Source organism: Stegodyphus dumicola, chromosome 11, assembly GCF_044657685.1.
Source record: "Stegodyphus dumicola isolate Sdum_Otavi_A_Nest chromosome 11, ASM4465768v1".
Taxonomy (NCBI): domain Eukaryota; kingdom Metazoa; phylum Arthropoda; class Arachnida; order Araneae; family Eresidae; genus Stegodyphus; species Stegodyphus dumicola.
Window position 1 is genome coordinate 110,593,582 of NC_140778.1, and position 25,750 is coordinate 110,619,331.

Consider the following 25,750-nt stretch of genomic DNA (forward strand, 5'->3'; position numbering starts at 1 on the left):
TAACATCACATGTGTATTCTACAAATACGGATGCATAAATAAGTTTATATATATATATGTGTGTGTGTGTGTGAGTGCTTATTTATGTTTAACAAAGAAACATTCTTTTGAGAACTGACAAGCACGATGAACATGGAAAGATTTGAGAGTTAGTAGAGTGGTATTTTCTTCTTCATTTCTGTAGGGATGGTCAAAACATTATATGGCTTTGTTCTCGAGGAAACCTGTACATGGTAGAGATAAAATTTTCATGAAAATGCAGATTTTGACAGGCCTTTTTCACAGCATCGAAACTAAGGTCTGTCCAGTAACCCTTCAAACATACTGCATAGCCTCTAAACCACTTCTACGAGTACTTCTAGCATTATGAAGTTTTTTAGTAAGAGAAATTAAGGTTCTGTGAAATAGATATAGTAGTTTGAACTAAACAATATTCCCAGAACTCCTTTTGTTGAATTTTATAGTTTCAGTTGGACGTGAACTTGAAATTTTCCAAATTTAGATGTTGTCATTAAACTATGATATGATAAAACTATAACTCGTAAGTCAGAAACATGTTTCTGCTACTAAACAACTTTACTGAACATACTGCTTGTTTATCAATATTGCAATACAGCATGAATTTTGATGCATCACGAAAGCATAACTGTAATTTCGAACTTGTGAAAATAATTGAATATATTTTGTCATACTCGTTCCGTGATGAGGAATAAAACAATAACACAGTTTACTCTTTTTCTCTTCTGTTGATATTCGTTACTTTTTAAATGTTATAAAATGAATTCAGATGCTCCGAAGCACAATTTTACTTCCTGATTTAATAAATTTGGTGTTGCACGTAAAAAAAAAAAAAAAAAAAAAAACGTGTACACCTTACTATAAAGAGAAAATTTGTTCATTTTTCAGTATTGATTCGGTAGTTTCATTACATTAAAATCGAGGCAGTATAAAAACACTTCAGTAAAACTATTGTCATTGTTCAAAATACTGTATATAATTCTAAATATAAAATGAAAGTATATAAATGTATTAAAATTTGAAAAGAGGAGGCAGTCATTATCTTCCGAATAATTCTTCTTCTTTTTCCTTGCATAATCAAAATAATTTATCGAATCATATCAGGGTTCAGCCTTAAGCCTACCATTGTTTATTTGTTCAATATAATGTTGTTTACTTAGGAAAAATTTCATATATTGAGCATTATTTATGGGACCTAAAGTTCCTCCAAGTTCTTCTGGGAGAATTTCGGGGCGCACTTGCATATGAAAGTCTGACAAATCCTTTGTATGGATAAACATCTGGAAAAGAAACAGAAAATTAGAACTTATACATATTAATTTTGGCTTTTGAATATTTTTTTGAATAAACTTTTTAATTTGTTAAGATGGAAGACGAAATTCTCGATTCGTAGATGAAATACTCTTTCTTAACATTTGTTAAATGAAATAAAATTTTAATGGGGTAGTAACTGAGGACAAACTAATGTATGCAATCTCAATTAGTAAAAGTAATGTTAAGAAACCTTACGCTGATCTGGAATTCAGAAAATAATCTTATTAATTTGTTTTCTAATTTTTAATCACGGAAGAAGCGTTTGATTGCTGTCTATCATTTTTTTACTCTACAAAGGATTTTAACTATAGATTATTAATTACTTACAGAGTTGTTAAATTAAAAGCTTTATTATATCGTTTCCTGAAATGAATTAAGGTAAAACCGCAGAATAGGCTGCATCAACAAAGTTGAGAAGGCGGAGCTGTGTGACGTCCATAAATGGGTGGGACTAAGCTTGTGACATCACATGGACCTTATAAGAATATGTATTATACATGGACCTTTCTTATAAGGTCCATGCATACCTTTTTATGACGTAATATTGGTTACGCCTCTTCTTAAAAACAAGTTATAAGTATGCTATAGCTTCGTATTTAAAGAAAATTTAAATTATATTTTAACTGAGTTAAAATGTTAGGTTTATAATGTTCTACGCGAGATTTTTTAAATTACAAATCTACCTTTTGTGTGTTGTGTGGTAGTGTTAGCATTTAACGCAATGAGTTATTTCTCACAAATGTATTATTAAGATACCAAACGATTGAAAATATTGAATGCATGATTTAAAAATTATAACCGTAACTCCTCAAAATACAGAAAAGAGAGAATGTGTGTGTGTCTGATTCGGTGCTTACTGCACAATGGATGGTTATCTGAATCTGGATTTTTTTTTTTTTTTTTTTTTTTTTTTTCACTTGGAACGAACAGGTAAAAAAAGCATGATTGAGGGATGTATGGAGAAACGTTTGATTTCAAGACCATAGAAATGCCCAGTTTATGAAACTGATATGAAACTAGTAGAGCGAAAGAACTGTATAGATGGTTTTGAGTGGATGTGTAGAGTTACTGGAGGCGAATGTAAGCATCGAATTACCAGGTCTGTTCCACAGCACTTGTGGTTTGCAAAAAGTAAATTGAGCATGTGTGGTGTTTTGCCAGTTACCTACATGTGGTTGGGTAAGTGCGGAAATGATTTTATACGATCGGAATTACGTATTGCTAAAAATAGGGTGACAGATTAGAAACGTTTTTGTAGGGAAGTGTGCATAGTGTGCATTATGCTTGAAGAAGAATGTGGTGTTGGGTGGGGTGCTTGTGGAGAATATGATGGGATGCAAAAGAGGAGCGAAGGTAAGTTTTGTGTTTTATTATTGACTTAAGAAAAATATCGGATGCTTGTCAAAAAAATATGGCAATTTGGATGTTCGGTAGTTACTTTATTCTGGTAGCTTTATTTTCATTTTGTGTAATTTTTCTGGAAACATTTTTTTTTTTTTAAATCACTCGAATCAATGGAGTAGTTTATGCTCGAGTTTCTGCAATTCTCCGATTTCTTTGAAGTGAAAGCAGGTTTATGAGTATATGAGTAATGCAGAGTTTATTCAATGTCTGATTTTTTAAGTGAAAAGAGATCGCTAAGTACACGGCAATGCTAAGGTAGTGCACAATGAGGAGGTTGTGCGCGATGCCGTGTTTGTGCAATTCTCAGATTTTTTTTAAGTGAAAATAGAACGATGTGTACATGGGCAAAGCAAATGTAGTTCGCAGTGCTGAGGTTGTGAGCGATGCTGAGTTTGCGTAGTTCTCTGAATTTTTTAAGTGAAAATAGTTCGATGTGATAACGGGCAAAGCAAATGTAGTGCGCAATACCGACCTTTTACAATTCTCTGATTTTATGAAGTGAAAATAGATCGATGTGTACATGGGCAAATCTAGTGTGGTGCGCAATGCCGAGGTTGTGCTCGATGGCGAGTTTGTGCAATTCTGTAATGTTTTTAAGTGAAAATAGATGGATGTGCACATGGACACCGAGTTTTTGCAATTCTTTGATGTTTTTCGAGGGAATACGGATAGTTGTGTGCAAGGCAAAACGAGGTTGTGTGTGATAACGTGCAGTGATGCAACTTTTTTATGTGCGGTGTTTAACGTATCGTTTGTGTATTTTAAATTTGTATTGTTGTGTTAATTTTAAATCATATTTCAGACATCTTTTTTGTTATTTAAATTGTATTTTTAATTGTTTGGTTTTGATATGTTGATAATGCTTTCCGACTTACGATAAATATCGATAGTCCGACGATCTACTTAACAGTAGCAAAACTGTAAACGTTGACCCTATAAGTAATGTTTACTTCAATATTTTAATACATAGGTTTGGGTATCCTAATCGCACTTGATAATATGAGTTCATTGATAATATGTGTATGTGTGCGTATGTGAAGCATTGCTTAGTGCTCCATATTTGTAGTATTTATTTTCTTATATTATTTTCTTTCATTGTGAGAAATTAGATTTTTTATAATTATTAATGCGTAGAATTCTGGTTCGCCTACAGAGAATATGGCGGGATTTAGGAATTTTAGAAGCTGATATGAAAGCTGTGTAATGATTTTCATATGCAATAAAAAATATTCTTCTTTTTAATTAATGTAATCTTTAAAATTTTTAGAAAATAATGAAAATTGTGTAATTACTGGTATGTGAGGAATTATGCCGTTATGTAGCAATAAGGTAAATTGTAAAAATGATGAAACTGAAATGTTCCACAATATGAATTTAAATTTAAAAAAAAAATTTATTTGTATAAGTACTAAAGCTTAAAAATCTTTGAAAATATTGAAGCTGTATTGAAATACAGGTATTGGAGACTACGACGTTCATCGTTTTAGCAATTGGTAGAATTCGCTCACTGTATCATGGTAATTTTAAATATAAACAATTTCTTATACTTATTTTTAGTAACGCCTAAATGTTATAAATGTAAATTTAAAGTAAAGAATTTGATATTAATTTATAATAATAAACAATTCTGTTATTTTTAAGAGAAAATAGAAAGTACGCGTAGTGTAAATGCGATATAATACCATGGACCTTATAAGAAACAGACTAATCCAAATGGGTTTTCTCCCTCGTCTGACGCGTTCCCGGCTGTCATCTTGATCACATCCGGAGGAGTAGGGACAACTTGCAGAAATTTAATAGCGGTTGCCTCTTGCAGCGTGTATAATTGTCATGAAAAAGCTAGTTGTAGCGCCTCATTTCACAAATTACAAATTCTCCATATTTTTATTTTTGAAACGGAGATAGATTTTTATTTAGCATATTTATCAAGCATAATTAGTGTTCCAAATAATTATAGAGCTATTGCATGCTTTCAGGGTTGGATATTTTTTTACCTTTTCCTATGCTGTAAGGAAATTTGTAACTACTTCTTTTAGAAAATAATATTTTTAATCTGAACTAATAGAAAATTTCAAACAAGCAATTTTTATGCTTTTTTATTGATGTAAATAAGTAAAAAATACTAAAATATTTAAAAACGAATTTTTGAAAGTTTTGTTTAAAATTCTAAATTGGGCTGCTTTTTTAAAATTATAGATGAGTATTATAGCACAATTTCTATAAAGAAATTTTATTTCAATTTTATTTCATAATACATCATAGTGATAAACAATTTTGACTCCTTAATTTTTATACTTTTAATTCTAATATTAAAATTGTATTTAACCGTAATAATTAATTTTGCTTGTATTTTGAAGTGATTATTTTTTAAATTTATTTTTAGTTTTGCATAAGTTTTTTTTATTTACGATTAATTTAATTTATTAGCTCGAAGCTGCATTTTGCGTTGTTTCATTATAAATGTCCGCATCTCCTTGCAAATTGTTGTTACGAAATATAATCGCCCTGTATTATATTTAAAAAAAATGGTTGATCTTTACAATATGGTAACTGGTAGTTTGGCGACATTTTGGAGGCGATAAAGGTTACTACCTGGGACTTTGATAATAATGTGAGCAGTACTCAGTTACGATTACGCATTATTTTGTGTGAGGGAAATGAGAGATCATGGGATATGTCATGTGATATTAATGGACGAATTACGGTTCTTTAATCGGAAAAGAGGGGAAATCGGGAAAAAATCTGGAAATTTTGTATTTGGCTTTATTCTGTGTTGTGTGAAACAGAGTTCGTGAATTTTTGGATCCCAAACTTATTTTTGGAACTAAAGTGAATTCGAAATGGGTATTTATGTATGTATTAATTTAATGTATGTGCTCATTTATATTTTAAGTAGTGTTTTTGAATTTAATTATATTTTAATTAAATGATAGTTATTTTGTGAATTTTATGTTTGTAGGAATTTGGTACACGTTTAAGTTGAAGTAAACATGCATGGAAATAATTTAAATATTTGATACTAAGTATTTGTAATGCTTGCGGTATAATGTAATAGATGATTTAGAGGTAAAAGTTTTTGGATATTTTATTTATTTTATATGTGGAAATGTTCATATTTGGAAAGGGTAAATACTTTTTCGCGATCAGGTAATTTCATATATGTTCTTTTTACCGGGTTTAAAGATTGAGAAAATTGTCACGTATTTTCGTGAAATTTTTCTAATTTATGAGAAAAAAGCAGTGTACATGGATATAGTGAAGAGTGTGCGCAGTGCCATTTTTGTGCAATTCTGGGATGTTTTTTTAAGTAAAAATAAGTCGGCGTGTACATGGTTTATGTGTATGTGTTATTTTGAAAAACGCGTAAGGAGTATGGTATTGTGCACTTTTTCCCAATTTTGCAGTGAATATTTGTCATGATTAAGCAGTTTTGTTAGATAAAATTTCTAGCATAAGTGTAATTCGGCTAGTAGATTGTTGGAAGATGTGTTCAGTAGATAAAAAGAAAAAAAACATGTCTTTACTTTGTGAAGACAAAATGGCAGTGGGAAAAAAAAATAGAGGGTTGTTGTAGGAGAGTTGGTCGCCAAATTTTCCGCAAAAAAACGTCAAGTTACCATAATGTAAAGATCAACCAAAAAAATTAAATAATGAAGAATCTGCATGAATACATGTATGTTTCTCGCACTGTAACAAAAACGATGGCATCTAGAGCCATCAAATTTTGAATAATGTAATCCTCCACCCGAACATGGGCATCTGGACGGCTGAATTTCGAGTTTGTTTTAATCTATTTCATATTTTGTAAAACGTTAACGAATTTTTCATTAACGAACTCAACGAGTTGAGAGAGAGCACAGTACAGAAAATAACAGTTTTATCTCCAGTGCGCAAATTCTAAAGTTCTTCTGTTTTCAAATGTATGTGGTTTACGGGCGAAGAACACGATATTCAGTAAATATAAGTAACACACAAAACGTTAAAAAAAAAGGTTCCTTTTGGGCGTAATACAAAATCTGAGTGCTTTTGGATTTTATTTTCACGTTCATTACACTCAGAAAATTTTATGCTCCGAATTTCATAAATTACTAAAATAAACATTCCACTTTTATGTTAATAAGTTAATGTTTATATAATCAAATAAATGATTGTTTTGTAATGTTATTATAGCTTTGAAAATCACTGTCTGAAAACGGTCATTAAATTAGAAAAAAAAAAAAAAAAAAGTTATCAGATCTTGTTTAATTTTATCTTATTTATTTCAAAGCATCACGTACTATCAATCTTATTTCATTTCATGTTATTTGTACGTAAATTTAAGTTCATAAATTTTGTGCCCAGAGTGTTTACCGTTTTACCAAAATAAAGATGTTGGTACAAGAATTACGCGTGAAAAAATGCGCGAAATGCAGTAAAAAGTGCTTTAATGAGGTATATTAAATCCTATTTGGAAAAAACTGTGGCTTTCATAATCTCATCACTATACAACGTATCACATTTAATAATTAAAAAGAGTTACGTGATACAAACGCCATAGGTTTCAGTCTTAAAGTAAACCAGATCGTCCCTACTCTTTCTTGCCGACATGTCGGTGACGCGCACCCCGCCCACTGGGTTAGTCTATCTCTTATAAGGTCCATGGTCCAGACTTTTCACCGTCATGCTGCCTTCGGGCGGATTTGTTAAGAGCCGGACACATCGCATTGTAATAGCGATATTCCGGCAATAACGATAATGAATGAATGATATGCTCCTAGATAATTTTGTTACTTTTTTCGTTGATATGCCCATGTATCTGCGAATACATTTTTAACGTGTCTTCATGTGATGTGACTTTTGAGTCCGGAAATTCTACAAAATTTTATGAACTTTGTGCTTTTGAGCAAAGGCAACTGTGTGTCAATGAAAATCCTACTAATTTTTAATTAATTAATATCTACCAAAGACTGAATGCGATTCTGGCGCTAGATAAAAGATTGCTTTGCAATTTAAGATCTATGGAAACTTCTGCTTCCCCATGACCAGTTTACTCCAAACCTTAGAGTTTTTGAATGCATTCTACGCCTCTGGGTGATAGATGTACCAATAGTACATTTTCATTTTGATACAAAATGTGAAAGGCCTAAGGCATATTTGATGTATTGGTGATACCTCACAGTAGTTAGTACCAAATGTGAGTAAAGGTAAAAGTATGCTGCTAGAAATTTACCGACCAGCTTAAGGACTATAACTGAAATTGTAGTTTCAATCACTGTGGTGATACTGAAAATTAATTCTATCTCCTTACTCATAAAATGCAAATTGCTATTAAGGAAGCCAGTTCTCCTAGAAATTCTGTAAATCATCTTGCACTCCCGACTAGAATTAAAGAATTAATTAAAAGAAGAAATAGAGTTAGGAAGCAATGGCAATTATCCCGAAATCCTCAAGACAGAAGACACATAATTTATCTAAACAGAAAAATTAAAAACGATATCCAAGTATTCCGCTCTGATAAATGGGATTTCTTACTTGAAAATATGGACTTACGACCAGATTCAGTCTGGAGAATTGCCCGGTATCTAACAACAAGCAGGAAAAAATACTGTCTCTCCTATTAATCACATGGGTTTTATGCACCACTCTGAAGTTGAGATTGCAAACTTAATGGCTGAAGAGCTAGGAAAAAATGTCAAGCTACACTCCGATGAAAACACTGAGTTCGAAGAAGTAATTCAGTTCTCTGTTCAATCTCTGAAAAGCAGCACCCCTCTAATTTTATTGAATTGACCTATCGAAAAGAATTGAGGCAAATTATTAAACAGCTTAAAGTGCGAAAGGCAAAAGGCTTTGATGAAATTAGCAATGATGCTCTCAAAGCTCTCAAAGATGAACAATACCAGAAAATGTATTGTTCTGCTCATAAAAATTTTTAATGCCTGCATAAAACTGAGATATTTTCCGCAACAATGGAAACATAGCATTATCATAACTATCCCAAAACCAGGTAAAGATCCTAAGTTGCTTAACAGCTACCGTTCTATTAGCTTGCTTCCTGCTTTAGGGAAAGTTTTTGAAAGAGTCCTCAAAATCCGACTGACAGGTTTGGTAACAATTGATCTTATCAACAGCTCACAAATTGGCTTCAGAAGTGGTCACTCTACTCCTCACCAAGTTCTTAACCTTGTTGAATATGTTGCAAATAATTTTAAGAAAAAGAAAGCAGTTGCTGTGTTCTTCCTCGATTTTGAAAAAGATTTCGATCGAGTGTAGCAGGCAGGACTAATCCACAAGCTTAGCAACTTCCTGCTTCCTGTATGTTTCATTCAGCTCCTTATTTCTTATCTTAATCGCAGGACTTGTCAAGTCAAACTCGGAGATGCTATTTCTCGCAAGAAAATAATTTATAGTGGGGTCCCACAGGCAGCGGTCATCGCCCCTTGTCTTTTCAACATCTATATTAATGACTTTTAAGCCTTTCTGACTGTAGAATGTTGAAATACGCAGACGACACGTCGTCCTTACGGACTCACTCAACCCAGTACTCGCCATGGATGAATTGCAGTTAAAAGTTAGCATCGTAGATCGTAAATAAATGGTGTGAGGATTAGAAGATAAATTTAAACTGACGCAAATGTTGCGTTGTTCTCTTCAGACGTTACAGAAGAAGTGTATTCATCTATAATGAGATCAAAATTAAGAATGAGTTTATTCCTCGTGAAAGTTCTTACAAATATTTAGGAGTTATTATTGATAACCGGCTCACTTTCGCCTGTAATGTGAAAGCAGGGCAAATAAAGCAAATATGGCTTTTTGTGCACTATAGCATTATCATAACTAGCAAAAACTCTAAATTATTCCTTAAAATCAAAAGAACTCTCTATCTCACCTTAATTAGGCCTATCATGCTTTGTGCTGTGTCGACTTGGGCAACCACCAATAAAACAGAGCGTGCTAAACTTGATGTTCGACAGAATAAAACTCTACGTTCCATAGTGAAAGCTCCCTGGTATATAAGAAACCCTGATATTCAGCATGATCTTAATGTAAGAGCCATGCATAAGCAGATATTAATCTTGTCTCATAATTTCTTCGAAAATTTATCTAACTCAGCTTACTCCTCCTTCCGAAGTCTGTGTGATTATGATCCCACAATTGAAAGCGTGGTAAAAAGACCCTCACTACACGCATCTTGGTAAATGTAAATTGTTCATTTTTTCTTCGTATTTTATCATGTATTTTGTATTCAAGACTATAAACTTTATGTTTATTTCCAAGATTCGAGGTGGAAACTGTGCTACTACTTTCGTTTTCGACACGTCTACATGGGCGTATCTACGATTCTAACTTTACGTTCTTCTTACGACATGACTTTTTTGTTATAATTCCTCATAATTTAATGAACTCTGTGTTTTTGACCAAAGTCATTATTGTGTGCACGTAAATTCTATTAATTTTTGGAACTTTATGTTTTTAACCAAATTAATATTGTGTGAATGAAAATTTCTACTTATTTAAGAACTTTCTCTTTTTGACCGAAGTCTAATTGAACTTTGATGTTTTGGTGCATGTTTATGGATTTTACTGATTATTTGAAGGCAAACTTAAATGTTCTCCTATTTTGTAACAAAGTGCTGTTAATACTGAATTCGGGTGAGGTGGGCTGCGAGGGGGCGAATATCGTAGTCCTCTTGCAGAATTTCATAATTAAACACATTCAAAGAGCTTAGATGTATGCATTCACGTGCTTTAGCAAAGAATTTTTCGTTTGTAAGCTGTGGGTAGTCATCCACATACTCAATTTTTAAATCTTTATACAAGGTATCTGTTTTGGCCACCAGAGCTCTTTGCCTGTCTGGCATAAATTGGCATAAATTGAAGTGTGGATGAGTATCTAGTCCTGGGGACTTTGACTACCCATGGTGTTTGTATCACATAACTCTTTTTAATTATTAAATGTGATACGTTGTATAGCGAAGAGATTATGATATATGATTGTATGATTATATGAAGATTATACGAGTCATAGTTTTTTCCAAATAGGATTTAATATACCTCATTAAAGCACTTTTTACTGCATTTCGCCCATTTTTTTCAGCGTAATTCTTGTACAAACATCTTTACTTTGGTAACACGGTAAAAACTCTAAGCACAAAATTTATGAACCTAATTTTGCGTAAAGTAAAATTAAATAAGATATTTAGTACGTGATGCTTTGAAATAAGGTAAAATTAAACAAGATCTGATTTTTTTTTTTTTTTTAATTTAATGGACATTTTCAGGCAGTGATATTCCAAACTGTAATAACATTACAAAACGATCATATTTATTTGATTATATGACAGTAAATTATTAACATTAAAGTGGAATACTTATTTTAGTAATTTATAAAATTCGGAGCATAAAATTTTCTGAATGTAATGAAGGGAAAAAAAAAAAGATAAAATAAAATCTAGAAGCACACACATTTTATATTACGCCCAAAAGGAACCTTTTTTTTAAAGTTTTGTGTTTTACCTATACTTATTGAATATCATGCTCTTCGCCCGTAAACCCCATACATTTGAAAACAGCATATCTTTAGAATTTCCGCACTGACGATAAAACTGTTAATTTCCCTACAGTGCTCGCTCTGAACTCGTAGAGTTTGTTAATCAAAAATTCGTTAACGTTTTACAAAATATGAAATAGATTAAAACAAATTTGAAATTTGGCCGTCCAGATGCCCATGTTCGGGTGGAGGATTACATTATTCAAAATTTGATGGATCTAAATACCCTCGTTTTTCTCACAGTGCGAGAAACATACATGTATTCATGCAGATTCTTCATTATTTAATTTCTTTAGATAAAATACAGGGGGATAATATTTGGTAACAACAATTTGCAAGGAGACACGGACATGTATAGTAAAACAGCGCAAAATGCCGCTTCGAAATTAACAGCCTTTCTAGACTACCGCCCCTTTGGGCGAATAAATTAAATTAACAGTAAATAATAATAAAAAAAAAACCTTATGCAGAACTAAAAATAAATTTAAAAAAGAATCACTGTAAAATACAAGCAAAATTAATTATTATGGTTAAATACAATTTTAATATTAGGATTAAATGTATAAACATTTTTATGGAGGCAAAAGTGTTTATCACTATGATGTATTATGAAATTTAATTGAAAAAAAATTCCTTTATAGAAATTGTGCTATAATACTCATCTACAATTTAAAAAAAGCAGCACAATTTAGAATTTTAAACAAAACTTTCAAAAATTCGTTTTTAAATATTTTGGTATTTTTTATTTATTTACACCAATAAAAAACATAAAAATTGCAAGAGAAAATTGTTTGTTTGAAATTTTCTATTAGTTCAGATTTAAAATATTATTTTCTAAAAGAAGTAGTTACAAATTTCCTTACAAAATAGAAAAAGTTAAAAAAATATCCAACCCTGAAAGAATGCAATAGCTTTATAACTATTTGGAACGTTAATAATGCTTGATAAATATGCTAAATTTTTAAAAATCAATCTCAATTTTAAAAGTAAAAATATGTAGAAATTCTAATTTGTGAAATGAGGCGCTACAACCAGCTTCTTCTTGACAATTATACACGCTGTAATAGGCAACCAATGTTAACTTTCTGCAAGTCATCCCTACTCCTCCGGATGTGATCAAGGTGACATGCGGCAGCATATTTCACAAGTGCACATCTGTATAGCCACCGAGGGAGTGGCTTCTAGGCTGGACCAATGGGCATACAGTAATATTTCTGTCATGTCACATGATCTTTCGCGTGCAAGTCCCATGATTTAAGCAAGATGGTTGAAAATATTTTGCTACGCAATTTTCTGTACAAAATAATTAAAGCATCGTCGATTTATTTAAAATCTTCATTGCGAAGATCAAATACAAGCAATTGTGAAGATTTCACTACCTGATTAAAAGAATTTGACATAAATACAAACACATGTTGGACACTCCGCAAAAATATCCATGTGAAATATTACTTAATAAAAGGTAAATAAGCTGAAGAAAGAAATATGTGATAAACATCTGATCCCAAATGCTATCTTTACATAAATATACTGTCTACACAAGAAATACTCATCAAACACTTTCATTTCTTCTCTGCTCAATTAAAAAAGCTATACACTTGAATTCTGTTAATCCACAGGTGTTAGTAAATGCGTAATATTCGAGGCTAATTGTAGCGTGAGTCATTTTCTCAATGTAAAGAGCCATAATATGCCGCGAATATCAATCCAAATAATAATGCGTGATAAAAATCGCGAAAGTGAAATGTCAGCAATTAATTAAAGTCATAAAACGAAAGTATTACGAGATTTTCTACTATTACGCCATACATTTATAACTGCGAAACAAATGCAAATTAAAACATAAACGACATATGCTCACATGCACGAAGATTTAGCATGATAAGAGCAATAGAATCTCATTGGTCCATTTTCGAAACCCCACCCTGAGTGGCTACGCTGATGTGCACTTGTAAAATATGCCAGCCGGCAACGCCTCAGACGAGGAAGAAAACCCGGTTGGGTTAGTCTATTTCTTATAAGGTCCATGGTCTGGAAGGTAAGTGGGAGGAGTCGGAATTGGAAAGAGGGAGGTGAGAGTTAGAGGAGGGTCTTCGGCTCAGGCAAACTCGATGAGTTTTCGCAAAGTGGGTGCCCGCGTGACAACGCTATCCCGGGATAAGATGTGTGCGATTTTCGATTCGTTGATCATCGAGCAGTTGAATAGAAAATTCGAGCACTATAAGAGTTGATATGCCTTTAGACGGAGGTAAGTGTGCAATGGCGTAGTAAAAAAGAAATTTCCTATCACAAGTCTGAACAAGCGTCCGTGTGGCCACTCATAATAGCACAGTTGAGTACACATAAATACATAATATTCCAGAGGTAATTAAATAATACATAATAAGGAAAACATACATAAGAGATAAAGTAGGAAATATGTACACTATGTACAGATATATAAGTCAGGCAGCAGTACAAATCAAGTCATATCAAAAGAAATCATAAATCAAAACAAAATAAAGCTCAAGTAAGGGAGGGTGTTTACATAATTTGGTTATAAAAAATGAATTAATTTAGATGTCTTAGAATCGCAAGCGGCCGCTTGCTATTAATATCAAGTGAGTAGTCATAGTGAGGTACAGTAATTGAGCTATTATTAACATTAGGAATATTTTGGTAAAATTTTTCTGCGAGAAGTGCGAAATAATTTGAGATAGTTGGTATTTCCAACTCCTCATGAATGGCCGTATTTCTTATAAACCAACGGCTTCTGGAAAGTTGTCTAAGAGTAACATTCTGCAAGACTTGCAGTTTATTAATATTAGTATGGCTGGTATATCCCCAAACAGGGCAGGCATAAGAAAGTATCTTCGGCTCAGGCAAACTCGATGAGTTATCGCAAAGTGGGTGCCCGCGTGACAACGCTATCCCGGGATAATATGTGCGACTTTCGAATCAATGAAACATCGAGCAATTGACTTGAAGATTCGAACACTATGAAAGTTCATACACGAACCGATGACAGAGTCCAGAAGAAACAACCAGTGAGCTGATAAGCCTTTAGACGGAGGTAAGTGTGCAATGGCATGTAAAAGAAATTTCCTATTGCTAGTCCGAACAAGCGTCCGTGTGACCACTCAAATAACACAGTTGGGTAACTCATAATAACACACATAGATACATACATACAAAATAAATCCAGAGATACTTAAATAATACATAGTAGGAAAACATATATAAAATAAAAAATAGGAATTATGTACATTATTTACAAAAATAAGAGTCAGGTAGCAGTACAAATCTATTCATAAGATCATAAAACAAAACAAAGGAAAGGTGTTTACATAATTTGGTTAACAGAAAAAAGGGTTAATTTAGATGTCTTAGGATCGCAAGCGGGCGCTTGCTATTAACATCAAGTGTATAATCATATTGAGGTACAGTAATTGAATAGTTATTTACATTGGGAATATTTTCATAGAATTTTTCAGCGAGGAGTGCAAAATAGTTTGGGATTGTTGGTATTTCCAACTCCTCATGGATTGCCGCGTTTCTAATGAACCATCGGCTTCTGGAAATTTGCCTAAGAGTGACATTCTGCAAGACTTGCAGTTTGTTGATATTAGTGTTGCTGGTATATCCCCAAACAGGGCAGGCATAAGAAAGTATGGGACGCAAAAGGGTCTTGTAAATGAGCAACTTATTATTAATAGAGAGAACGGAGTTCCGGCTAATTAAGGGGGTAAGTGTTCGTTTACGAGCACGGAACTTGGCAATAAGTTGTGTAATGTGTGGGGTCCATGTGAGTCGCCTATCCAAAGTGATGCCTAGGTATCGGGCGTGCCTAGTCCACTGTATAGGGGTATTATACATGAGGATATCCTCCAAGTCGATATGTACTTTTTTTGTAAACCAGATCGCCTCCGACTTGTCTACGTTGATTTTGAATTTCCAGGCAGTAAGCCAGGACTCGAGTGTGTGGATGTGAGATTGAAGTGCTTGTATAACTGGACCAGGAGATGAATTTTTTGAGAGTATTGCCGTGTCATCAGCGTACATAGCCAGGGTGGTGTGTGGTGTTTGTGGGATATCGTTCGTGTAAATATTATAGTAGATGGGCCTAAGGAGGCTCCCTTGTGGGACCCCAGCCCTGATAGCCCGTGTGGTTGAGTATGTGTTGTTTACACGAACGACAAAGTGTCTATCCTTAAGATAGGAGTAGGTGATGGCTGTGATGTAGTCTGGGAAACCCAGAGTGATGATTTTGTGCATGAGGCCCTCCAGCCAAACACGATCAAAGGCCTTAGCTACATCAAGGAAGATGGCACCTGTGGTCTGCCGCTCCTGCAGTCCTTTAGAGATGTAATCTGTCACCCGGTACAGCTGGTGGACAGAGGAATGTTTCTTCCTGAAACCATGTTGTTGAGGGATGATGAGATTTTTAAGATCCATGTAGGCTTGGATTCTTGTCAGGATGATATGCTCTGCCACCTTGCTGAGCGAGGACAGAAGACTGATTGGTCTGTAGGAGGCTGGTTCTGTAGGAGGCTTTCCAGGCTTAAGGATGGGTACAATGATAGCAATCTTCCATGGCATTGGGTAGTGTCCAAGTCTTAGGATGGCATTGATGATAGAAGTAAGCTTCAGCAACATGAGTGTTCCCATGTTTCTGATCATTTTGTTTGAGATCTTGTCAATGCCAGGGCTTTTCTTGATCAGCAGTTTTTCGATGTAGCCATAGACCTCCGAGGGTCTGACAGGAGTGATGTTATTCGTGCGTGGTTTTGAAAGGAATTCTGTGAGTGTGGTGTGGACAAGATGTTCTGTTTGAGGGTGAGAAATGTTGTTTGTGCAAAATTGAGAAGCATAGTGATCAGCTAGTGACTCAGCTTTCTCAATATCTGTGAGGGCAATATTTTGTTGGCCGTTTAGGGGCGGAATGTTTGTGTAGCATCTCCTGAGTTTAGCAGTCGCCTTCCAGACAGAGCCAGGGTCTGCTGAAAGGGACGTGAGATAGTTGGTCCAGTCGCGTTGTGTATGTTTGTAGGTTCAAGTCCTGACCAGATGATTCAGTCTATTGAGTGTGGTTTTATCTGCCGGGAATCGATGCCTTTGCCAGATCCTTCTGGCAGCGTTTCTTTCTTGTATGAGTTTCTTAAGCTCTGGATCAGTTGCTTTGTGCCGGTGAGTAACTGGTATGCTGTTTGCATCCAAGGCAGTTGTTAAATTTGCAGTAAAATCTTGGACTAAAGCATCTAACTCATCACCCGTGGTGGCTGTTGGAATGTGTAATGTGGTGTTGTTTAAGGCTTTGGCATATCCTGCCCAGTTAGTAATAAAGGCCTTTTTGTGTGGTGTGCTACAAACAGAAGTTCCCACCTGTATCATGACCGGATTATGGTCAGAGCATAACTCGGTGAGGGTTTGAATGGATCTGTGATAACAACCTTTTAGAAGGAAGAAATCCAGAACATTCGCTGATCTGGCACTGTAGCGTGTTGGTGTGTCTGGAGCTGCAATGGTAACACCGGCCTCAGGGGCAAATCGGTGAAGTACAGAGCCTAGGTAGTTTGATCTGCTGCAGTTCCATGCGCGGTGGTGTGCGTTGAAGTCTCCGCCTATGATTGTTTTCCTGTTAAGTTGGAATAGCGCTTCAAAGTCCTGCGCAATATTTGCTTGTGATCTTTTGTTGCTGGGTGTATAGGCAGAGATAACAGTGAGTGGATGTGAGGTGAGTGTAGTGACTGTAATAGCTATGGCTTCAAGGCCTAAAAGCTGTGGCAGTGTTGTGTGATGATGGGTGATGGAGCGCTTGACTAGGATTAGAAGTCCACCTCCTGGATGGCTGTTGGTCCTTTCCCGGTCGAGCCTGTAGACACAGTAGTTGGCAATCTGGACATTCGTGTGTGGACTAAGCTTGTGTTCCTGTATGAGTAAAATATCAGGACAGTGCTCATTTACAAAAATGCGTAATTCATCTAATTTGTGGTACAATCCATTTGCGTCCCATGTTACAATTATAAGGTCATTATTCATGATTACTCATTTTGTGCGAGCCCGTGTATTTCCTCAAGCATAATATGCAGAACCTGGATCTTATCCAGGATATTCTCGCATTTCCTGAGTTCAGGCAGTTTACTTTTATACACATTAATAATTTTACTTAAATTACATCCGAAGATATTTTCGATTTCCTTCATTATGTTCATGAGTTCAAAAATATCATTTGAACCATGACTAAAATTTTTCTTATCATTGCTTATAAATTCAGAATTAGATTTAAGAGCATTTTCATGCCTGAGATTTGGTTTGTTTACATAATTGGGTAAATCAGCCTTGTTAGGGTGTAACATTTTTGCCTGACCCGCATCCGCAGAGACACTTGTGGCAGAGGCATTGCTGACTTTGTTAGTATTTTTAATTGCCTGAGCATAACTGACTCCTGGCCTAGTATTATTGGTTTTATTAGTTTTTTTGTATGTAGGGAACCTGGGGCACCCTCTATACGAAGCCACGTGAGGCCCAGGGCAATTTACACAAACAGGATTTTCAATTTTTCCTGGCTTACCACAGTTTCCGGTTTTATGAAAACCCACACATTTAACGCACCTAGGTGCAACATGACAATTGTCAGAAGAATGATGCCATTTCTGACAGTTATGGCATTGCGGGACCTGATTTTTGCTAATATATTTTTCTACAATAATGTTAAAATACATCAGATGCTTAATTTTGTAAATATCATCCAAGTTTTTATCTGGGAAAATTTGTACCTGGTATAACGGCATGGGTGCCTTGGTGCGATACTTCGTTAATTGCACGACTTTGTTAATATTGAAATTTAACTCACGCAGTGCCTCTGCAATAGTATTTACATCTGCGTCGATAGGGAGGCCTCTAATAAGGACCTTGACTGGTTTTTTGTTTTTTGGGTTAACTACATAATGCTCAATCTTGTGAGCCAGAAAGAATTCGCTTAAAGTCCGATGATCATCGGCAGTAGTAGGAAGTACTTTTAAAAATTCGCCAGTGACCCGGCCAAAGAACTTGCAGTCTGGTAGTCCTGCAGCTACCTCTTTCAAAAAATCATAGTATTTAGTGCCGACTTTCGGCCTAACCATAATAGGAGGGGGAGCTTGCAGGTCATACTGCGAGTGCAGGTTTCCTGACTGGGGATTTACATCACCAGCTTGGTTTACATGGTTAACATTATCAACATTATTATCATTAGAAGCATTAGTACATACAACATCAGAATTTTTAACAACATTTTCTATACAAGCATTAACATGTTCATCTACTAAATCATGACAAATTTCAGTATTAGGATTTTGAACCGATAGGTTGGCAAATTTGTTTTGCAAAGGCAGGATAGCCTGAGGCTGAGTCAGCCGAACTCCTTTTGCAGTTTTTGATGGTTTTTGAAAGCCATCGTTATCATTACTTTTAGCATATTTGGCCGAATTTTTTTCTCTTATTTTTAACAATTTTGGTACCATTAGAATTACTAGCATTTTCATTACAGGTTACATCTAAAACAAGTTTGGTAGAGTCGTACAGATTATAACATAACCATGCACACTTACCTTGCAAGTCCACGGAGTATTCTTGATACAATTTCACATTCTGTTTAATTTCACTAATTATGTGATCCGCTAAAAACACTGGAGTATCCAAGAGCGCACAATCCCGTTGGATAGCAGCTTGTAATTTTTCTAGGCACACACCGTAGAACTTGATAACTGCATCCGCGTGAGCCTGGTCTAACTTTTTAACAATTTGCACATTAATGGAAACACATTTTTTGATGATGTTAATATTTGTGGGATTTAGCCGATTTACGTAACGCAGAAATTCCAACGATTCCTTTTCAGATGATCCGTTTTCCATCGAAAACGGTAATAAGAAAGTATCTTCGGACATGGTCGAAAAGCGCATTCCGCAAAAGGGTTCATCAGTTGGCGCCATCCACCGGAAGCCTTGGAACTAAAAGTCGAAACTAGTGAAAACATCTTACCGTAAAAAAAGGAGAAATTACAAATCGATTTTCATCATCTGTTCTACCATTCCTAGACCAAATAGAACTTTTTCTTGCGGAGATTCAATTTTCTTGCATTTATCCACAAATTCTAAAAATTTAAGAGCAATTAACTGTAGACTTTTTTCCATCGTATTACCCGACATGGCAGATAATGCATCTGAGTGGGATTTTGATGACTGATTTTCATCTTTCAAAGCTGGGAATTCAGACAACGGAAGGGAATTGTCTGACAGTGTCTTCCGCGCTGGATTCAGTTTCTTCTTGGTGGTAAGTTCACGAATTTTCAGTCGAAATTCGCACATCTTCCACGTGGCTATATGATCCTTTTTGCAGTTCGCGCATATAGGTTTCAGTTCTTTGGTAAGTCTGCACTGTAGTTCAGGTGACTCTGCCCGCACTTCAGACATCTTGGCGCATTATTACAGAAAATCTGACCGTGGCCATAGCGATGGCATCTAAAACATATCATCGTTCTTCGGTTACCTCTAAATCGCCGAAACTTGACCCGGAGATCTAGTAGCGTTTTCCTTCTGTAAATGCTCGTATCTTCGTCCTTCCGCTTGAGTAAAGCAAAGAAAACTGGGACCTTTACTTCTGTTCATTTATTTTTCTTGTAAACTGCGAGACGCTGAGTACAGGAAATCCATGTATTATAAGTTCAGCTACCCGGAGATCTAGTAGCGTTTTCCTTCTGTAAATGCTCGTATCTTCGTCCTTCCGCTTGAGTAAAGCAAAGAAAACTGGGACCTTTACTTCTGTTCATTTATTTTTCTTGTAAACTGCGAGACGCTGAGTACAGGAAATCCATGTATTATAAGTTCAGCTTTAATTTCTTCAACTGCTGAGCCTTCAGGTAGGCCGCGGATAACAACTTTAAGCGGTGTTTCTTTCTTCTGTCTAAACGTGCTAAACTGCACCTCATCCTTCATGAGCACAGCTAGTGCTCGGTTCCTGTGATAAATCAAGTAAAAAATCAGAGTGATTTTGTCTCTAGTCAGACGCCGACATAATCCATGACGCCCTGTCTGTTGAACTTTTCTCTGAGATTGCTCCATTTCACTTGGGCAGATGATCGGAGGAGGTCTTTCCTTTCTTGCATCAGTATAACTACTGAAGTAATTGTACATGAAAACTCTATGGTTCTTACCACAAAAAGGCTGGCACAAAGTTTTCACTACTCTCTCGCCTAGACTTTTTTTGACAAAGTCACCGAGTCTAGTCAAACAATTATAAAGATATTTGCTTAATTGTCTTGCAAAAAAGCAGATTGAGCTTAAAGATTATTTATAACATCATTTAAAATCCAGAAACAAAATATTCAAAATTCAAGACAACTGAAGGTAGAGGTATTTTTAAAAATGACTTCAAGTCCCGCCTGCTAAAAGCATGCTTTGCCACTCCCTTTCTGGCTGCACTTCGACTGCAAAGGCTTCTCTGTGTATTATATCTAACCTTCTGGTTTGAATGAAATCAGTAGAATGGCTTTGTGGGCGTGTACCTGTTGAGAAGGAAACTATAAGAGTAACTAATGTGGAATTAAAAATAACTGCTCTACTTGGTAACTAATGTGGAATTAAAAATAACTGCTCATTATGAGAGCTGTAATTAAATAATTTCTAATACTTTACTTAATACTTGTTTGCATTTATGATTTAATAAAAGGAAACGTTGTGCAATTGGTGACATTATTTTACACGATGCTAAGAAATAGAAACAAAAAAAAAAAAAAACTCCAATACATAAGTGTTTTTTATCAAATGATAAAAATGTCGCCTATCCATACTATATTACTTCAATGAGTATTTTGATTCGATTTTCTTATCGGAGTGAAAGTTTGAAGGGAAAATTTTAAGCTTTTGCAGGATGTATGTGAAAAGCATATTTAAGAACATAAAAGTGTTTAGGATACAAAATTCGAAATGAAATGAAAAATACAAATTGTATTCGCAATGAAGATTCACTATCCTCTGTCTGGAAAAGATAGAAATTTAAATAAATTTTGTTAAACCTTACAAAGATGAAAATCAAATTTTTATAAGGTACTAGCAGCTTCGCTGCCAGCCTTAGTCTGGCTTTTAAATGTACCGGAAAAATGGCTGAAAGGAACGCTAAACGTTAAATTTAAAAACTGTGTAGAATTTTACTCCGCAGAACACCTTCATTAAAAAAAAGTTATTACATATAACAAAATTACAATGAAATAAGCAATATCCCTTAAAACAAATATTAATTATCCTAATAAATAAATTAACAAACTTCCCTTTGCAAAATCTTAAGAACTCAAATGGTATAAAGGAGGTTAAGAACTTTGTTTACTAAAAAAAATCACTCAAAACTTTTGAATATCTTAGAAAGTGAAATGAGCAATAAATAACATAAAAGAATACAAAAAACAAAAAATTCTGAAAAGCAAAGTATAATTAATGATATTTTATCTTATATTTTCAAGAGAAAAAAATTACAATGAAATAAGCTATATCCCGTAATATAAATATTAATTATCCTTATTAAAAAATTAACCAACTTTCCGTTGAAGAAAAAAAATCATGCAAAACTTTTCAATATCTTACAAACAGTGAAATAAGCAAAAAATAACATGAAAAAAACTCAAAAAACAAAAAATTCCGCGCAAAATTTTACTCTGAAGCACAACTTTATCAAAAAAAAAAAATCAATAAAAATGTATTATATATAAAAAAAATTACAACGAAATATGCCAATCTCTTAAAAACAGTGACATAAGAAATACGATGAAAAATTGTTGCCAAACCTATATTTCTAAAAGAATGAAACTATTCAAAATGATGGGATTTCATCAAAAATCCATCAACAATAATAAGAAAGGAAAATTGTTGCCGAAATCACATTTTTAAAGATGTGAGATGTGAGAAGTGTACTCGGAAGCTTCTTTTAAATTTTTTTTTTAAAATACAAAATATTATAATTTTTCCAAAATTCTTTTTGTAAAAGCAGTCGCAAGGATGAAAGTTTAACGTGTCCAAAAATCAAAGAAAAATAAACTGTACATATCTAAAAATAAACTTTTTTAGAAAATATCCCGTTGAAAAGATGTTAAGCTCCCTTTGTTAAATAAATTCGTATTTAATCGATTTATTGAAACAAGAAATTTATTTAAGTATTAAATTTATATTTAAAGTTCGTAAAATAGCTAAGTACCTACATTTCATGACGATGGGAAAATGGAGTATGTAAAGCAAAATCTCGCTTTTCTATAGCCCATTAGGTCTCAAAATGACGCAATTTCGTCACAAAACATAAAATTTAAAAAAAAATCGAATTCGAATTTCGAAAAAATCGCTTCGAGGTGCACTGGCTCTTGTCCAGATGCACCTATGTACCAAATTTCATAGCCGTGGGTCTATTATACGCGCAGCGCAAACGAAAGACACACATACACACTTTTTCTTTTATTATATGTAGAGAATATCCACCAGTTGTTTGAAACTGTATAATTTTAATAGTATTTCAAATTATGAAAGATATTTATATCGTAGTATAGCTTTTGTCTCAAGAAGGCTACGTATTGCTATGCAAGAAGCGTAGCTATTATATGAAAGCAATGTGATGGAGTTTGACACTTAAATGGACAGTAATGGAACGAGCTGTGCACCTAGAATTATCTGAACAATATGGTAAAGCACGTTACTCCATATTTCTGAAAATTAGGTCGGAATCGATTAACAAATCAATGCTATACGAAAACGCGTTTCCGGTAAAAAACCTATCCCTGTAGAACAGCATTATTTCCAGTTCGAGCTAGGACGCAGTAACAGTAGGCCGTCCAATTTTAGTTCGGTCTAGTTTCTAGCTGAACGTCACTTGATCATCGATTCGGAGGGTGACTCTTAATGGAGAAGGACGTACGAGTAATGAGCTCCGCAGCGACGCCACCGAACAATGCGAAGCCGGAACAAAGAATCTCTAAGGAGAGATCTTACAGATTCTTTGGCCGGAAGCAATGGCCGGCTAATCCCTAAGCCTGACGCGATCAATGAGGTTAGAACTCAGTTAAAGTGAAGCGAAAAAAGGGGGAAAGCACGCCCTTAGTAGTCGTGGCTTAGACAGGTTGACGTGCTCTAACCACATCCAATTTTGTTCCTGGTAGTAGTAAAAACATTCTTTTACATGGACATGAAGTCGTAAATGTAGACATTATTTCTCTGTAACAATTCAGTGCCTTTTAGGCCTTTCAGATCTAGGCATACAAAATCAGAAAACACATTGAGAACTTGAAACTAGCTGGCTTTTTACCTCACTTCGCTTTGTAAGGTACTCGTTTTCTTGCCCTCACGTGGCGTGTCTTATGTCCTTCCCCTGGCTTCACTTTCTTCGTACTGTAATAGCAACGACGGCATCTCCATGTATTCTAACCTCCTTGGACGCGATGTATATATCGACGCCAAGGAGGTAAGAACTCATGGAGATGCCCTGCACGCAAAAAAGGGGGAAAGCAAGCCCTTAATAGTCGTGGCTTAGAAAGATTGACGTGCTCTAACCACACCCAATTTTGTTTCTGGTAGTCGTAAAGGATGGCAGATTTTTCACTTCCTCTTTCCTTTTCTCGCCATTTCATTTTATTTCTTCATTATGTAATTACTATAATTTCTTCTTTATGTAACCGCATTAATTTCTACATTATCTAATAGCATTCTGTAATTAATGAATGCTAGCATTAAAAGTATTGTGAACACAGAACAGTAACTATGTACTCAAACTATAATTTGATTATAATTTACTTATTCTAAGTATATATAATTCTCAAATTTTTCATGTTATAAATATTACTTATATTTCGAAAAAATTTAATGTGAATAAACAATGATAGAAATATGTAAGTTTTACGATGTTATTTTAAAACTCACACAACAAATTTGACTAAAAATCAAATCCAGTTATATATTTACTTGATCACAAATTAAAATGTAGTTAAACACATAAAAGGTAAAACCTGTAATGTAATTATGATCAGACATTAAAGTAAACTGTTTTCTTTTCCACGGAGTGTTAGCCACTCCCCCTCCCCTTGTTTACTTATCGTTTTGCCATCACATATAACTTAATTACGAATATCAGTTTTATTATTATTATGAAAAGGTAAATCTGAGAACTATATATGTTTCTTCGTGTACTTTATACAAAGAAAATACTCAAACTCTTTCTTGAAAGCCATTGAAACACACATTTCGATTATTCTACTTGTTTATGCACGTTCTAAAACATTCTTTTACATGGACATGAAGTCGGAAATGTAGACATTATTTCGCTGCAACAATTCTGTGCCTTTTAGGCATTTCATATATACGCATACAAAATCAGAAAACACACTGAGAACTTGAAACCAGCTGGCGTTTACCTCACTACGTTTTCTTGCCCTCACGTGGCGTGGCTTATTTCCTTTCCCTTGGCTTCACTTTCTTCGTACTGCAATAGCAGGGACGCCATCTCCATGTATTCTAACCTCCTTGATCGACGCCTATTGATTCTACGTTCCCTGTCTCAGCTTCTAATGATCCTGATTCATCGAACTCTCTCGATATCAATCCGGATAATCTACTGATGCATTATTAAGCAGCTTTACCTGTTGAAGTCCAGATTTTCAGAATTGGAGCAAAACCTCAGCCGACAAGAAGATCGATACCTCTAGCCAGCTTTGACCTGAAGTGCGTGAAGCAAGAATCCCAGGTAACTCTTTCTACATTAACCTCTCTTGCCAAGCACCTAAACTTGCCATTATTCAGCAGAGGAGGAATGCATTCAGAAATTAAGTCAACGTAGCTAAAGATCCTCAGACAAAAGACAAAAATGTTTCGGATAATTCTATCTAAAAATAAATAAACAAATAAAACAGTTTCGGCCAAAAATAATCAAAAGTCTCCAGTTAAAAGATCAATACCCAAACCAGCTAAGCTACAAGCTGAAACAACTTTAGCTAGCACTAGCAAAAAAATAGAAAAATTATCTCTCAATAAACGTGAAAACCAGATTCACCGAGAACTAAAAAAAGCTCGTAAAATTGATAGTGAAGGGTTCCAACCAAGGAGGTTAGAACTCATGGAGATGCCCTCCACGGAGTCCAAGTGAAGCCAAAAAAGGGGGAGAGCATGCCCTTAGTAGGCGTGGCTTAGAAAGATTGACGTGCTCTAACCACACCCATTTTTGTTCCTGGTAGTCGTAAAGGATAGCAGATTCTTCACGTTCTCTTTCCCTTACTTTTCTCGCCATTTCAATTTATTTCTACAATATGTAATTGCATCCTGTAATTAATGAATAATAGCATTAAAAGTATTGTGAACACAGAACAGTAACTATTTACTCAAACTATGATCTGATTATAATATACTTATTCTATGTATATATAATTCTCAACTTTTTCATGTTTTCATGTTATAAATATTACTTATGTTTCGAAAAAACTTAATTTGAATAAACAATGATAGAAA

At 34.6% G+C, this 25,750-nt stretch overlaps 1 protein-coding gene across 2 annotated transcripts in view; it reads right to left on the bottom strand.

The window, feature by feature from the left end:
• Positions 1 to 975: 975 nt before the first annotated feature.
• LOC146994239 (clavesin-2-like) overlaps positions 976 to 25,750 on the bottom strand; it is a 92,902-nt gene continuing 68,127 nt past the window's right edge. For both annotated transcript variants that reach the window (XM_085827090.1, XM_085827091.1), the window contains exon 3: positions 976 to 1,298. In XM_085827090.1, coding sequence (XP_085683216.1) covers positions 1,119 to 1,298 — 180 coding nt within the window. In that variant the 3' untranslated portion in view covers positions 976 to 1,118. The remainder of the gene's footprint in view (positions 1,299 to 25,750) is intronic.